General features: G+C 40.5%; 1 protein-coding gene and 1 pseudogene across 2 annotated transcripts in view; both read right to left on the reverse strand.

The window, feature by feature from the left end:
* adamts10 (ADAM metallopeptidase with thrombospondin type 1 motif, 10) overlaps nucleotides 1–8,018 on the reverse strand; it is a 45,927-nt gene extending 37,909 nt beyond the window's left edge. Inside the window, exons 1-2 of one of the 2 annotated variants that reach the window (XM_086046737.1) lie at nucleotides 7,877–8,018; nucleotides 1,708–2,099 (exon numbers count right to left, since the gene is read on the reverse strand). In XM_086046737.1, coding sequence (XP_085902863.1) covers nucleotides 1,708–1,813 — 106 coding nt within the window. In that variant the 5' untranslated portion in view covers nucleotides 1,814–2,099; nucleotides 7,877–8,018. The remainder of the gene's footprint in view (nucleotides 1–1,707; nucleotides 2,100–7,876) is intronic. The other variant, XM_086046738.1, reaches the window with a different exon arrangement.
* Nucleotides 8,019–14,036: 6,018 nt separating this feature from the next.
* Nucleotides 14,037–15,855, reverse strand: LOC147138095 (uncharacterized; annotated as a pseudogene).
* Between the last annotated feature and the right edge of the window lie 1,829 nt (nucleotides 15,856–17,684).

Raw genomic sequence — 17,684 nt, forward strand, 5'->3', positions numbered from 1 at the left:
ATAGAAATGAGACTTTGCAGTGAGTTGCAGGTTTAAAAATGATTACATTGTTTTTCCAGGACAAATAAATTATTTAGTATTCTTCTATGTTGAATCTCTGATAATAATAATAATAATAATAATAATAATAATAATAATAATAATAATAATAATAATAATAATAATAATAACAATAATAATGATAATAATAATAATCATCATCATCATCATCATCATCATCATATCCATATATTATTCTGAGAAATACTAAATATGTGACCTCAAACAAACACTTGCTGCAAAAGAAAACCTAAATCTTGAAAAGTGTGGTTCCTAAAGAAGCAGCATGGCACATGTTTAAGACAATTGGCTGTGATGGGGTCAGATGTCATGTTTAGGAAATATACAATTACATCCTTGTTCAGGATGACTCGACATGTGCACTCTTTGCCTTAGGGGGAGTTTGGTAATTCGAGACTCGAGTCTATGTGGGGGGGAACTGAGAGGATGGAGACATGGAGACATGGATCTGTTAGGCGAAATGGGAGGTGTGCGTCCACGCGTCTGTGCAACAAATTTCAGATTTGTGAGGGGGGGTTGGGATGGAGACAGGAAATGCAGGGGAGACGGGGGACTCAAGCTTGGAGGTCTTTGGTGTGCATGAGCCACCAAGCATGTCAAGCATTTTAGCAAGAGGAATCTGAACCACAAAATAATTGCACATATACACACGTATAATGAAATATTTTGTTTGTTTATATTGTATAAGGTGCCCTGTGATTAGCTGGCGACAATTAGAGGTTGACATTTTTTCAGGAATCCCGCAGGATTCCCGCGGGATGGGAGTCAACTTTACCTTTAATCACGTGATTGAGATGTTACAGGATAAAAAGTTCATGGGAGCAGGCGGGACCTCGGACAGATGTGCAGCCATTTTTAGTAGCTGACCTCCAAAATGGGAGCGGTAAGGGAGTGGGAGTCATTCTGTATGGGGGCGCGACAGCAAGTGGGAGTTGTTTTCACCGGGAGCGGATGGGATAAGGTTTTTTTTGTTGTTGTTTTTTTTTATCATGGTCCACGACTAGGACAGGATGGGATATTTTTGTGTGGGAGTGGGATGGGATGGCGAGAGTGACAATCCACTCCTCGTGTCACCCTCTCCCAACCATTCCAGGGTGTACCCCGCCTCTCGCCCAAAGTCATCTGGGATGGGCTACAATACACCTGTGACCCTACTGCAATAAAGAAAATGGATGGATGGATGTATAATTCAATCTTTTTACCTCTATAAACCTGAATTCCGACAGATGCACAATACGACATTACGTACAAAGCTACTGTAGTGTCTAAAACGATTCAGAATGATTACAGATGTATGTATGAGGATATTAACTTTACAATGTCACATTCCAAATCCATTCTTAAGAGACGATTACATAAGGAATAGTTGTGTGTTTTTGTTTTTCAAAATCAAGCTTTAGGGAATTTTTTGTCTGCTTAAAAACTCATTCTATCCCAATGGCATATTTATTCAGGGTCTGAAAAAGTCTGGTGATGAATGACTTTATATTTTTGCATTCAAGTTATTTTTTATTTTATTTTTTTTTAGCTTTGTTCTAATATGAATGGACACAGGTACTGTATGTGATCCTGGTGGATGTAACCTCCCTGGCAGGGTTCATGTTTGGGTTAACAGATAGCTGCTAAGTCGTAACAGTCTTCTCTCACCTTGCGATTGTGCAAATTCATCTCTCCGACCTCCTGCGACCTCTGTGGCACCCATGAGGACAACAAGGGCAGTGTAGATCAGAGCAGTCCTCCATAGCGTTTCCATGGTTACTACAGAAGTAGCTATAGTAACAGAATTCAGTGCAGTGGTCCCCGGGCCTCGGTCCCAACATGTCTCCTGCCCTCTCTGGCGCCCCCTCGCCTAGCAGTGGGACAGCTCAACAGTCTGATTGGCCACGGCCTCAGGAAGTGTGGAGTCAGACATGGCAGCCACTCTCGAGCGTCTCTCTCAGCAAGTAATGATGGATCCAGGAGGAGGCCTCCAGACGTAAACAGACCCACGAGGAAACCAGTTTGGAGGCAAATGTAGGAACAAACTCCTCGCCGCGGCCCTGTAAAGGGAAAGTTTGATGACTATATGAGGGAAATCGGAGAAAGGGACAAAACAAGGCAAATGGAGGCTTTGTGAGGAATAAAGCTGTTCTACAATACGTAAACCCAGAGCAAAAAGGTCAGGGTCTTGAGCTCCCAGTATTGCATGTCTCAAAGCTAATCAATCCTGGCTTTGGCAAAGGCCAAACACCTTATCTTTCACTCTGATGGTCAAAGACAACAGCAAGTTCAAACCTGAGGCCCCCTGGGCCTCACTCCTTAAGCTGCCTGCCCACCGGAAAGAGTTCAAACACAAAGGAAGCATTGATGCTGTAAAAAGCTGCACTTAATGCCCAAACAGGGACTTAAGTGGGTATTATGTCAGAGATCTGGGGGGAAAATGAGCCAATTTGAGAGGAGCAGCAGGTTGCCATCACCGCTATGCTGGCTGGCTGTGCTGTTGGTTGCATGGCTGAGTGAGAGTTGCAGGCTGAATGCTGGACTGTGCGGCTTATAATTGGCTAACGTTCTGGCAAGTCAACTGCTACTACAGTAGAGTCCATTTGAGACAAGGGGGAAATGTTAAGGGAGCCGATAAGATAAGAGCAGAGCTGGACAGTCCGTCCCTGGTCCGGACCGGTCGGACCCTTCGGCCTATTTTTTGGGGTATGACACATTTTGAAAAATGGCTGGACTAAGCATGGCCGGAAGTGGATTTTAGTCCGGCCCACTAATCGGCCCTCATGCGTTTGACGTGGTCGCGAGGCGGCCAAAAATCATCCTAGCCTACTCGGTGAAAGGCTTCTTTTTAGGCTTCTTCCTACTCCGGCAACTGCCGCATTGATTCACGTTACCGACGCATTGTGCTGTTGGCGACAGGTCTGCGACACATGCCACGCACACATCAGGAATTGTTGCTGCTCAGATCGGTCCATTATGTCACATGTTGCAATGACATACAGTTTCCCACACGGAGAGGAGGAGAGAGAGGATGTAGCACGCAGCTCGTTGCTGCTGCAAAAGCAAACTAGTTTGGCAATTAAATTAAATGCATAGTCTAGTCATCTCGGTCCCTTTATGGTTGTAGCAGGTACAATATCCATTGTTGTCTTTGTCTTTTTGAAGCAACGCCCCCCGACTTGGAACTTAACTGTTTCAAAACATTATTATAATAATAGCTTTTAATTTTTAGATATGATGTAATTTTCCGTCATGTTTGTAAATGTTACTGTACTTAGTGAATAATGCACTGAACTGAAGCAATAATAATAAACTCAATCGAAAATATCTGTCAGAAAAATCGCAGTTCTATCTTTCCCTAAAATCGTTCAGCCATATCACATATATTATATTACAATCAAATTGACATATTTAGTATTAGTATGGAAGTAAGCCTATTTGCACAGCCTGTTCCTGTGATAACAAATAGTTCACACTTGATGATGGGGATATGTGGGTGATATGTTTACCACATTGATTATGCAATCCACAGTGACTTTAAATATATGGCAAGGAGTTAAAGCTGGAAAGCAGTGGTGCATATATAAATGTCAGAGAGGCGATTATAATGATGTATAGCTTGGGATCTTTCAATTGCACGATATGAATGGCCACAGAGCTGCACATTTAAACCTAAGTGAGTATGATGCCAGAGACATAACCTGAAACAGGCTTTCGCTGTAAAGCCTTATCATTGTCAGCAGCAGTTTTGTCATCCATTGAGAGGATGTTATAACCTCCGACCTCCCAACTGAACCGCCCCATCGCCACCTCAGGTAAAACTGTCCAGAACCATCAGTGCAAAAACATCGATGTCTTAATCACCAGAAAATGACATAGACAGCACCATCAAAACAACCAATCATACTGCATTTTAAATAAAGAACACTTACGCCCTTTCAGACTAATAGCAACTAGTCTACGTGCAGTACATAGTCATCATACCTGTGCCTCGTTATGCCAGGTAATAGGGCTGTGCAATTAATCGAAATTCAATTACAATTACAATTACAATTATTACATCCCACGATTACAAACTTGGCATAATCGTAAAAAATGATTATTAATATGCACTTATGTCCAACACAAGGAAATCATACTTGAATTTATACTTTTGCACCTTTTTTTATTATATAATAATTACATTTTTTTTTTTTTTTGTTTGGTCCAGAAGGAATTTACTTACTTACATGTATTTGTCTTTATATTTAAACATTTTCTTGTTTTGTAAAAAAATATATATATGATTGTTTGAATAATTGTGATTTCAATTATTACCAAAATAATCGTGATTCATATTTTTTTTCAAAATCGATCAGCCCTACCAGGTAAGGTAGATACACTCTTGGCACAATGGACTTTTTTTGTGTGTTTTTGTTGTTTTTAACAACCGACCAGATTGATTTCAACCAAAAATATGCAGAAATCCACGGATCTGTGAGATAATTGTACTTGGATGCCATTGGGTTTATCTTGGAGTTTCTTTGACGATGTAAATGTATCACATGCGGCTGTGACTCTAAAAACTAAAAGAAATGATATTTTCTCAGAGGAAGAGGAATAAAGAAGATATGCGACATTCTTTCTCCCTGCGCTTCGATTCACATTCGCTTATTTCATTGAAAACTCGAATTTGTCCATACGTGTGAATGCGTGTGTCACCAACATTTTTCGGAACCACTCAAATTTCCATGCTGCTTTCGTCTACTATGAGCGTCATTCATAATAAATAAATAATGACGTTATTGCTCTCATCTTCTGACAGTTTCATAAAGAAGGGAAAGCAAGTCAGATAAGAACCGGGAACAGAAGTCTCATTTTCATAGGGACTCCTTTCTTTGACTGGACTCTCATTTTTCCTACTCGACATTGCGGTGTCAGCTAAACTCCTCCACTTCTCACTCCTCGAAAAGTCTGCCCCTCCCTCCCTTTCCTTCTTCCCTCAAAGCCGTCTGGGGAAGAGAAGAGCAAACGGAGACGCCACACGGGCCCAGATGGCTGGCAGCTCACCAACTGCAGCCAAAGGTAATCGGAAGCAGATGGGAAACCTTTTGGTGACGAGAGCAGGGGCGCAAGTTTCCTTGTGAAAAAGAGGGGGCGAATCACAGAAAAGCCCCGGGGAATGGAAGAGAGACAGCAGAATTGCGAGCTGCTCCGTCCGGGCAGCTGAGCGAGCCATTCTTCGCTGTTAATTGGCTGAATGCAGCACGGCGGAATGGCGGCGTGTACATTATAGTCTCATGGTCATTTTATGCAGCGCTGGGACGATACGGTAAAAGAGAGCTTTGGTAAAACACTGAACGCTCTTTGTACTGTTACCGCTTCCTTTCTACACTTTGTGGAACAAGTGAAAGTCTCTCTCTTCCCCTCCCTCAGGCTTTCTCCCAGTCATTTCCTGCACAAGCCCAAGTCCACTACGTTTCATTACCTCTGCTCCCACTCTCGATTTATGGAGGGGCTTATTAAACTTGCAGCTCGATATCAAGTGCTTTTCATTACCTCAACTCACATCTTGTTTTTTTTTTGTAGAACTAGAGGGGGAAACTAGACCTCCCCAATGCAGTTGCCTTTCAAGCGGAGCTTCTTAAAAACGATTTGTGGACACAACAACATGCGTGCACTGTTTGATAAAGCCTCCCTCAGTAAGAGATCAAGTCATAAAAAGACGTCTTGCATATGTGAAGATGTCGGGCATCATCCTCTAAGGCAAAAGAAATATGATGATCACAAGGCGAGTGCATGCCCCTTGCTTGGATAAAGACATCTGCCGAAGCTTGGAACGGACTGGAGCGAGACAAGAGAGAACTTGGACCGAGTTACAGACAGGCCACACAGTTTTCGGAGCAATCACAATTTGCAAAAAAGGGAAAAGAAGAAGGAGAGAAGAAAGGGGTCGTTGTTGTAACCAGAGGGAGAAAAGTTGGACCACTCAGGATAATTGGGTGGGAATTTAAGGCTGGGCCAAATTTGCAATGTAATGATGCTAGCCGGCGCAGAAGCCATTTGACAAATCTTTTTTAGGAAGCCGGTGCAGCACTAAGTGGGAGATGGGCTGTACAGTGAGTTTATACTTTATGAAAAAAAAATAAGCTAACTATGCTGTCCTTGGCTTTAACTGCTGCCAGATAGTGTGCAGCTATCCGAAAACTAGCTCACTAATCTAAACCATATGACTGACTCCGAGCAAAGTTTGTGTGGCGCAAACAGATGCTAACTGTCCCTCAGTCTCACTTCAAGTCTAGCACCCACTCAGCTCTCTCTCACTCTGTCTCTCTCCCTTCCTCGCTCGCTCTTACACGCAAACACACACTCTGCACTTTGATCAGAGACTAGCCCATGAATCTGCTTCAGGTTGAGTTTATTATTGCATTAAACCCTTCTTCTAATAAGAACTTGAGGCTGTCGGATCAAATGGCCCATAAGAATGTCACAAGTCAAACGCGGCATTTCAGATTGCTTCAGCAGCAATTACTCCCTTGAAGCCACCTTGAAAAAACAGACAGATACTCTGAGAGATGAAACCCGTGAACAGGTGATGGGAGCAATGAGCAGAGGGGTTGGCTCGATCTCAGACTAAACTCTCACTCTGTCTAAGTATAAAGACAGAGGAAAAGAGGGGCAGGCATTCCTCTCTCCATTTCCCCAAATAAACAAGAGTGCAGATGAAAAGTGGGAACATAAACAAGCCTGAGAACCTCCAATGTGAACCCCTCACTCTGAAAATGTGCCTCGTAAATCTGAAATAATATTTAGGGAGAGAGAGAGAGAGTGCTGACTCGACATTGACTGAGTCAGGCCACGGCTTTGCGCACACAGCAGAAGCTCATATTCTTCATCAAATGTTATTAAAATCATCAACATGAATCTTCTTTAATACCGCCATCTAAGTCGTATCTACAAAGAAGCAACAGTGTTGGAAGACAGAATCGACTTCAATAGACCACAGTAATTGGCAATGCATGGTCTGGAAAGTGCTTGTCAGTGTCCTCTGGTGGAGAGCACTGGCATGACTGCGATGAAGATTTGTGCGTCCCAAAAAATTCCATCTATTTTCGTTAATTCCCGTTATAACCGTTAATTCTCATTAGGGTAGCAGACTCGTGGCTGTGATGGAGCTGACTTTAAGTGAGAGGCAGGGTATACCCTAGACTGGTCGCCACTTCATCTCAGGGCACATTCACACACACATTCACACGTATGGACAAATTCGAGTCTTCAATGAAATAAGCGAATGTGAATGGAAGCGCAGGGAGAACATGCAACCTCCGCACAGGAAGCCCGGATTTGAACCCACATCTTCAGAACTGTAAGGCAGATGAATCACTTGCCCACTGTACCTGATCATCTGATCAAACCCCAAATTTGCAAATATTGCATCCACATAATTAAAACAATGCAAGTCTATATGAGTCCACGAAATAATGACTTCATAATTCATTTGCTCACATCAACATATTAATCAAACAAACAATCAAAATCACTAAGCTCCAAGCTCCTCTTCAAGCTGGATGCCTTTTACATGAGTACCTCATGTCAGCTGTTGGACGCCTCTTCTGTCTGCGCGTGCACACGGACACCGACTGCCTGTCATTAGGCAACGAGGAGATACCAACTCCGTTTTCAGAAAGAGACAGTGAATTGAATAAATAATAGCCATTTTGCTAGATAACCTGAATGACATTTTAATGTATCACAGCTAAAATACTGTGTGGGCAACTCTAGAAATCAGGTGAATGAGCCTCTAAAATCTGTGCAATTTGAGCGGATTTTAAGTCTAGCATTGCATAAGGAAGAGTACCTGGGCTTGCTGGCCTCACCTCTCCGTGTCCTCGGCAAAAATTAGCGTTGCGCCTGCTGTCTTGCACAGTCTCAGAGCGGAGGAGGCGCCGGCGACTGACTGAGCTGAGGGGACTTGACTCCTCTGTCAGTACAGCACCTAGGAGGCTCCTCAAGTTAGCTATAATGCTACACCTGAACTTCCGGTTGAAAATGGAAAATAAAATTCAATCAGGAAGTAAAACATGTACAGTAAATGCAATCTGGTTCATGTACAGCACTTGGACGGACGACACCGTATTCGACGTTGTTTTATTTCCAAAAACCAGCACCCCTTTTTCTTTTCCTGCTGTTTCAACCGTCCAATCAGTATGTTATACAATCCTATATATCATAGTATACATTATATATATATATATATATATATATATATATATATATATATATATATATATATATATAAAACACTTGAAGTGTTTTTCAAACTGTTTTGAGTCAAGGCACATTTATTTTATTGAAAAAATCCCGCAGCACACCAGCTGAAATTGTGAAAAAAAAAAGCTTATTTTAACAATATAAGCGTTATATTGTTTATAAGCATATTTTAACATTGAAGAATGGCGTTTTATTATAATGTCTCGAAGAGGAATTAAATACAAAGAAAAATGTATTTTATAATGTTTCATATTGTTATTTACTCAGTGTGAAACATGGGCCTGTTTGGATAAACGTGTCACTAATTCGCTTGTCTCTAAACAAAGACAATTAGCTACCTGCTGCTGCTACCTACTGTTATGGAAGAGTACTACAATGTAGTAACTACATGATTACGCTGCCAGGCGCTAGACCGCACAGGCATACAAATTAGATCATTTCCCACGGCACACCAGTGTGCCACGGCACAGAGTTTGAAAAACACTGATATATATTATATATAAATGGTAAATGGTAAATGGACTGACATATAATATCATACAAGTCCTCATGAAATACTTGCCACGTTGAAGGCTCTGTTCCTATTAAAAAAAAAACATATTAATTGCCAATAATGATCTTTTCCTCCTTATTTTTATCCGTCCGGAAAAAAACGACATGACTAAGTTTCTAGCTTAAAGTTTTATGGGTTATAGCTCAACAGTAATGAGACATTGCCATTTCCTAAAATTGCATCAGCGATCATTTGAAAATATAACCCAAAGATTCATTGACATTAAGTGTTTCATGTTGATATTTATCAGTTTATTACTTTGTTAAATCATCGCCGATAATTTTTGTAATGTCAATCATTGTCATATTATCATTAACATAACACTGACATCGGGCAGAATCCACGCATCTTCAAAACCATCACTTTATTACCTTACATATACATTAAAGCGGTATCGTCAAAGAGAGCAAGCCATTTTCAACATTTTAGAATTGGTAAATTATTTATTTTAAAAAAGTTATAATAATAATAATAATAATAATAATAATAATAATAATAACAATAATATAGATTTGTGAAAACATTAACTTGACCAAACCTGGACGTAGGTCTCTGCCTGACAGTGGTGATAATTAATGGTCATTCGACCAAATTTGTTATTGCAGAAGTGGGTATCAAACTGGTAGCCCTGTACATTAATCAGCAGACGTGGGCATCGTTTTTCCGTCACTAAATTCCCATCTGTATTTCCGGCCAACCCACAAGGTCTCAGTCCATCCCTCAGCGGCGATAGCCAATCGACATCGAGAACATAATTTTCACGTCACGTGCAGACGCCGCACAAGCAGGCATGCCGCCTACTAAAGAAAATATATCAAATAAAAACAACAGACAGACACCCCCACACACAACCCCCCCCCCCCCACACACACACACACAGAGTGGTGAAATAAAACAATATGGAGCATGTCACTGCGTCTGTGGGACCGAAAGGTATACAATACTGTTTTATTTTTTTCTTTACTTGGCCACGTATCAGGAGCGCAGCACCTGCGTGTGACAAGGTACCAGTAAATCCATTCTTGACGCCATTTGGCTGACTTGGACCGACTGGCCGGGCCTGAAATACAGACGAGAACTCACAGACGGAAAGCACTGTCCAATGCCCACCTGTGTTAATCAATACTCATGTATTTCTCAGTTTCAAAAGGGCTGGTGACCCCTAATATCAATATAATCATCATCAAATATTTTAGAAAGTATTTGAAACAAATTGCAAATACTTTGATGCACCTAAGTATATTGTTGAGATATCTGTGCTTTGCTGGAGTACTTGTCTTTCTGGTGACTTTTACTTTTTTCAACATCTGCGGATGATGACATGATATTTAAAAAAAAAGGGTGTACAGTAAATAAAGAGTGGGAGAGTCAACCCTGGCTGCGATCTTGATTGACTGATTGGGAACTTGGGCACATATGAGACACGGAAAATGATACAACAGATTTGGAGAATTGTGGTGAATGCGTTGTCTTACTGCAAGCTTCTGACACTCAACAAAGTTCTGTCTAATATGAAAAAAATAAAACACACAGGAAGTGGTAAAGTGTGGTTTTTTTTCAATTGTTGTTATTAACTCACCTAGTATTATTGTTATGTTGTTTTGTTTTGCTCTTACAGGACCTGTTGTCAGATCGGTGTTAAATATCCTGTCAGAATTTGGCTTGCAGCAAAGCAGTTACTGTCCAGTGATATTTTTTTCTTCTCAGTATGAGTTCCATGTAAGTTAATGAAAGAGGGAAACAATGAACAACTAGTACTGTGTATAATTGGCAGTAAAAGTGAATCATTACCCTTGTACTTTTAAATTTTAGAGTCTGTAAGTACAGGAGTTGAATCAATACTTCTGCTTTTACCAGTCTTTTATTTACACCTCTACTTAACATCAGTGTGTGGGTAGTTTGGCTACCTCAAACATATCTATGAAGCTAAAAAAATAAAGTAAAATAAAATAAATTAAATAAAAAAAAGAAAAAAATTACATTGCAACAGTGGGGGAGCCAGAACATGGCTAATGGGTGGATCTGGAAAAATCAGGGTGGGCCTGAATATTTCTCTTACTGAGCACGAACCTCCTGTCCTGACACATCGTATATTCAAATAAAATGACAAACTGAAGAATATGAAGTTCAGATCTTCCTTAGACAACCAAAATTATGCCATTCTTAATATTGAATAAAATAAAAAACACAATAAAATGCAAGCTAAGAAATAATCTAATATAATAATAATAATTAAAAATAAACATTTTTTTCATGAATTTCACTGGGTGGGCAGTCTGTCAATCTGGGTGGGCTTGTGCACAACACCCTGGCCCATCCATGGCTCCGCCCCTGCATTGCAAAGTACCTTTAGTTTGAAAACTACTCTGTTCTGTTTTTGGTCTTGTGTTGAAGTGGCTTGATGAAAAGAGACTGACTGTCTGCATCACTCTAGATGCCAGAACAGCAGCTGTCATCAGTGAATGACAAAATGGTTATTCTCAAACTAAACGTGTAAATATCAAGGAGAAAGAAGATAGAATTTTTGAATGCATTTGAATGCATCCAATAAGACAATGGCATATTCTTTTATATGAGCGCAAAGTTATATTCAAATCTGCATCATTATTTTACGTTCTTGAAGATAGGAAGCTGCTCCAAAACAAGTATATTTCCAAAATGCATATTACTGTTCTTCTTTTAAATGTTGTGTGTCCCATTATCTGCTGGGCCGGCATTGAAAATATTCTTGAGAAAAATATGTTTGGGGATGACTTCCCCTTTCAGCTGTATTTAATTTCCTTTGTTGTACATATTTCGCGCTTAAGCCATGTTATTTTCCTCCTCGCAATGCATTGTGGTCTATATTAATCTGTGGAATGAACATTGATGCTCACTACCTTTCCAGGTGTTTTCTTTTAAGCATTCCTCAACTTTTGCAGTGTTTTGTTGTCCCTGTACCTGCTTTTTGGGAAGGTGAATTACAGCAATCAATTTCAAAATAAGAGAAAATTGGCAAAAATATTGCAAACAACAACAACATTAAATGCCTTGTATTTGGGGTGCCATCTACTGAATGGAGGTTGAAAATTATTTGCAAATCATTATTTTCTGTTTTTATTTACATTTTGCATAACATCCCAACTTATTTTGAATTGGGGTTTGTAAAAAGTTTCTCCCTGAAAAACCTAAGGGTGGAACAGTGGTCAACTGGTTAGCATGTCTGCCTCACAATTCAGAGGTCGTGGGTTCAATTCTGGCCCCGTCGCCTTCCTGTGTGGAGTTTGCATGTTCTCCCCGTGCCTGCGTACTCCGGTTTCCTCCCACACTCCAAAATTATGCATGGTAGGTTAATTGATCACGCTAAATTACCCCTAAGTGTTATTGTGAGTGTGTATGTTTGTTTGTGTCTGTGTGCCCTGCGACTGGCTGACAACCAATTTGGGGTGTCTGACACCATCTGTGATAGGCTCCGGCAACCCTCGTGAGGATAGAGCAGTATGGATGAATGGATGGATGAAAAACTTAACAGTTTGACTTGCAGGTATGTTGATACACATTTTTCACATCTGTGGCCCCAATGACTTAGGACCTTATTTTCGAGAGTAGCGCAAGTTTGGCACTAGGCGTGTCCCAAATTTGCATGGAGATGTGTTTGTTGTTGGTGCTGGTAATTTCACAGATGCATGCAAGCTGGCGAATTAAAAAAAAAAAAAAAAATGGGCAGTTTGCGCCATTGTGGGCATGAACACAGCTGACTCCATTCACCGATCCAATCAAATTGGCGCCTCTCATTCCCTTTAAATGTGGCGCACTGACAGTCTCGCAGGAAGACATCTATGTTCGGAAAAGGACAAGCACTATACAAAATGGATGGATGGCTGTACAGTAGTAATAAGTCTATGGTCCTTTTGAAGGCCACCACATCACTAGGTTGTGTCATCCAAGCTAGGGGGCCTTGCAGTCAAAACAAGGGATGTGGTTTGTTGATGTCATTCAAGTGCATAAGCTCATGGGAGTCTCACAAGCACTGCAGATGATGCAACAGGATGATAGACTTTAATGCCATTCCAAAGGTTTCATCAGACAAACACACCCTGTAAAAACAAGCTGAAGTTAGAAGTTCTTGTGAGTCATTTACTATACCCAACAAACGAATAGGAAGAGAGGAGTACCTACTTTGTCACAAAATTGGAGTTGCAAAATGTCCTCAGAAGCTGAAGGGCGTCATCTATCAGACTGACAACATCCCAAAGCATACATTTAAAACAACACCACAATACGATTAAAGTCATTCAAATCAAAAATGTGTAAGTGACCTGCTAGGGGCTCGCATTTTGACATATTTGTAGCACTTTTAATGTACAACACTGTCAAGTCAAGATGTACCCAATACGACTGAATGGTGTCCTTCAAACAAAAGCTGCTTCAAGAAATGATGTTTTAGGGTGTGCAAGTCAATGTACATTTAATGTATCTCCCCCATGACAGATTTATTTTTTGATTGAATTTTACAGGTGACATCAAATGTGGCAATCATGAATCAAATACCATATAGGATGCTTGTAATATCGTTAAAGGGTGGCGATTGGCTAATCCTTCTCCACTCACCCAACCCTTCATCACATGGACTTGTTGAATGCAGCAAGTTCAAATGAAACAGCTCCACCATAAATTCTTCCTTTTTAAAGACAAGACAGCAGTCAGAGATGACGAAGTGCGCGTTGGAGCCAATATCTGTTTGAATATAATTTTGCTTTAAACTAATTTAGAATGAGCAATAGTGTGTACCCTGTGAAATGTATATGGACTGTGCTGTACATGAAAAACCCAACACCACTCATTTAGTAGCCTACTGTATACTTACGGAATCATACCTATTAAAATGTTCAAATGATTTAAAAACAGTGACTTGTAGGGATAAAGTCTGCATGTTAGATATCTGATATGTGTATGTATTTATTGACCTAGGCCCACTTACCACATTTCAGAAGTTGAACATGTTCCATTATTATGCAAGGGCATTGTTTGTTGAATATTTACAGCATAGGACCATGGAATGCCACCAGGGACTTTAATATTCATTTTCACTATAATAAATATTTAACATGATGTCCCATTATGTACATGATATAAAAAGTAAAAAGGTTTTCTCATATGGAAGCGTATTGCATTCACAATTTTTATTATTTTTTTTAATCCTGTCAAGAGTGGATCAGGATGAAAATACTGGATCTGCATGGTGTTCAACTGAGGCGCAGCAACTGCCTTTGGCGCCGTACCTAACAAGCTCAGGATAGCTGCTATATGTTGATGGCAGCTCTGCAGTTGGGCCACAAGTATGGGCAATTGGCCGCCTTGCTAACCCGCCAAAGAGGTGAAACTGACTTGAATTTCTTTAACGTAGATAACATCAGACCCAGTCAGGAATCTCATCAGCTTTCAAAGACAAATTTCATCCAACCCTATTTTGTATTGATGTAAAAATTGCAAACGTTGGTTCTCTGCTGCTGTAGGCGGAGAAGCCGTTATCATCTTAATCACCTTCCGTGTCGTTGGTTTAAAGCCGTCATACAGCTTCTTCATATCCTGTACGCTGGGGAAAAAAATCCTGAGTATTAGTCCTGCAACCTCTGCAATATTATCCAGTGCATATTTTGGGTGCTAGATAATTTTCTTGTGGGCGACCTGGATGGTACTTTTCTTACTCCCATTCGATCAATAAGGTCAAGAAACTCTTCCTCGTCTTCACCAACAAAGGCCTCTTGCAAAGCAGTGGACAAGACGTCACGCTCAACCTGACTAAGGTACACCATCAGGGAGTTAAACATTAAATCAGATGAAACAGAGTGTTCATAATTGCTGCTGTAAAGGCTTGAGCCAGTCGAAATGGAAAATATCTACGGTCCTCCATTCCCTTGGCCCATATTGTGCCAACAGAGCTCCATTGCTCCTCTTGCCATTTTGAGGAGAGTGATGGACCCCCCGTCACATCTGCACCTTCAGCTGCACAGTCAAGAAATTCTATCCAAAAGGCAGCGAATACGTCCCTGGACACAACCATCAGCATCTGCCCCCGTTTCATCAATGAAGCTATATTTCACAGAGTAGGTTATCATTGCTTCATCTGTAAATTGGGCAATCAGTCCGTCTAGGAGTGTTACTCGGTGAAGTTTCACATTCACATGTAAAAGTTCATAGGCAGGACTGGGCTACCAGAATCTGTCACAGCAAGAGTGGGAGTTGAAGTGTAGGTGGGCATGTTCATTTGTTCGTCTTCTATTGCAAGGTTTGGCTCATGTATGAGTGTACTGTATCATCAAGATCACCTAAAAATGGGCCATCTGCCAAAGGACCAAAAATGACTTCTGAGGTATTACACGAAGATGTAAGGTCAATCATCCGAACAGCTGGAGTAGAGTCAACAGCTGAGAATGTGGCAGTGCTCAGCTGGTCATCTTCGACTGTGTCTGTGTCAAGGGCGGAGCCATGGGTGGGCCTGGGTGGGCACAGGCCCGCCCAGATTGACACACTGCCCACCCAGTGAGATTCATAAAATACATACTTTTACATTTTTAGTAAATTATTATTAAATTATTTTTGAATTTGTGTTTCATTGTGTGTGTTTTTTTTATTATTGAATATTAAGAATGGCATAATTGTGGTTGTCTAAGGAAGATCTGAACTTCATATTATTCAGTTTGTTATTTGTTAGCCACGTTCTGGCTCCGCCCCTGGTCTGTGTGTATCGGATTTTCACTGTCCTGTCTCTCCTGTGTCAGCTGCTCCATCTTTTCCGTTGTGTGCTTCTCTTGGCCAGAGTATGTTGTGTTTTCATGTCACTCTTCTGTGGGTACATCAGCTCCTTCCTCTGGGTCATCGTCAACAAGTTAGTATATAAATAGTTAGTATCGTAAATAAAAAATAAAAAAAAATTAATGTGTGTTGTAATAGTCCCGCAGGCTAACATCGTCATCAACTTGTCCTTCCTGAAAGTCAACAACGTCATGACAGAACGTTTCAAGATGCTGCATAGCACAGAGTCAGCCCTGTTACGTGTTTTTAATGATATCCTCCTGGCAAATGACACTGGAGACTATGTATGTCTTGTTTTGTTGGATTTGACTGCAGCATTTGATACGGTGGACCACAGTATTCTCCTGGCTCGTATGCACCACCAAGTGGGTATTAGTGGAAGCGCTCTAAGAGTGGTTTAGATCCTATTTGGCTGGCAGGACTTTCTGTGTTAGCCTAGGTTCCTCTGAGTCCCGCTCTGCCCCTCTATCATATGGTGTTCCACAATGTTCTATTTAGGGGCCCTTGCTGTTCTCATTGTATTTGCTGCGTGTATGTGGATGTGTATGCGTTTATGTGTATGCTTTTTTGTATAGGTGACGCGTATCCTCGCCCTGCTTCCCAACCATTCATTTTATATTAACACCTCCCAGCCGTTTCAAAATGTCTCTCAAACATCTTAGCCATTCCAAATAACCCCTGACCTTTTCAAGTCATAAAAGAGCGGCTACCAATTAAAGCTCCTTTTTTGAAATACAACTTGTTAGGACATTTCACATACAATCATCAGGTTAGTTTACAATTAAACCATCACAGGTTGGGAAAATTTAGCAGGATTCATAAAAGGCCTCTTCTCATTTTCTGGTGTCAGCACAAAACTGTAGCCCCCACCTTTGCTCGGAGCCAGCATGTAAGAAATACTCCCTAAAATACAGACGGACAATGTTCTCTTAGATGTGTGTATGCGCTCTACAATATGTATGTGTCTGACTATGATAAGTCTTACAAAGAGGTCCTTTGTGGCTCTACTTTCACATCCAGGTTGGTAATTAGGAAGTTAACCTTGAAAGAAACGTAGGAGTATACACCAAGTATTAAAAAAAATAAATGAAAAAAAAAGCACAATAAGGGGGTCGATACGAGGTGGCACGAGAAGATTTTGAGCAGAAGAAGAAAAATCTCAGTGGAGCGCCATCTCAAAGAAACTCAGAAACGAACAGACCATGAACGAACCACAGAACAAATCCTTTTTAAGGGCCCAGCTCATTATACCTTTACCCAAACAATTGAGTGAGACAGGGCATGATTTAAAAACAAACCAACAAATAAACAAAACGTTCTAATCAGTTTGTGTGTAAGAACTGTATACATTTGACAAACAATTACTCGCATGTTAAACACATGCAAGGTTCAAATGAACTTAAAGATACTCTTCCTAACATTTCAGATCATCTTTTACCGCCTCACAACAATGTATGACTTACAATTTCAACCAATTTTAAATATCTCAACAAACTGACAAAGTCAACCCCTGTTAGACTTGATATTCATCGCTCAAGCATCTGGTTGGATGCAGATTGTTGAGAGGATGGCTACCTCAGGTTGTCTCTGGTTTTTGCATGTAATTTTACTAGTTGTAGTTTGTTTTCTCATCCTTCCTGCCTAGGCGGATGTCAGGAGGTCATAAAAAAGATAAGCCAGCTTGAACACTCGAGTATGTGGAGGTCTACTCGAGTACCGATTCACTGGTGAGGAACTTTTATTTCATGAATGTACAAATATGACAGAGTTTTAGGCTGAAACAAGAAACAGTATATTGTATAGGATTTACCTCCTGTTTTGATAAATGAGATTACATCAATCTCTCGTAATGATTTTTAAAATACCATGATTCTAAACAAATATTTGTGCTAGTAAAAGTATCAACAGAAGTAACAGTTCGATGTTTAAATGCTGGAGATGTAAGAAAACATGAAGGTCAACAATAGCAGATGATCAAATACATAGTATAATTAGTCTACACATTCATTACGTTATTGATAAAGACATGGATTCATCAAGAAAATGT

The sequence above is a fragment of the Filicampus tigris genome, chromosome 12 (genome assembly GCF_054856515.1).
Source record: "Filicampus tigris isolate MCC_2025a chromosome 12, RoL_Ftig_1.0, whole genome shotgun sequence".
NCBI lineage: Eukaryota > Metazoa > Chordata > Actinopteri > Syngnathiformes > Syngnathidae > Filicampus > Filicampus tigris.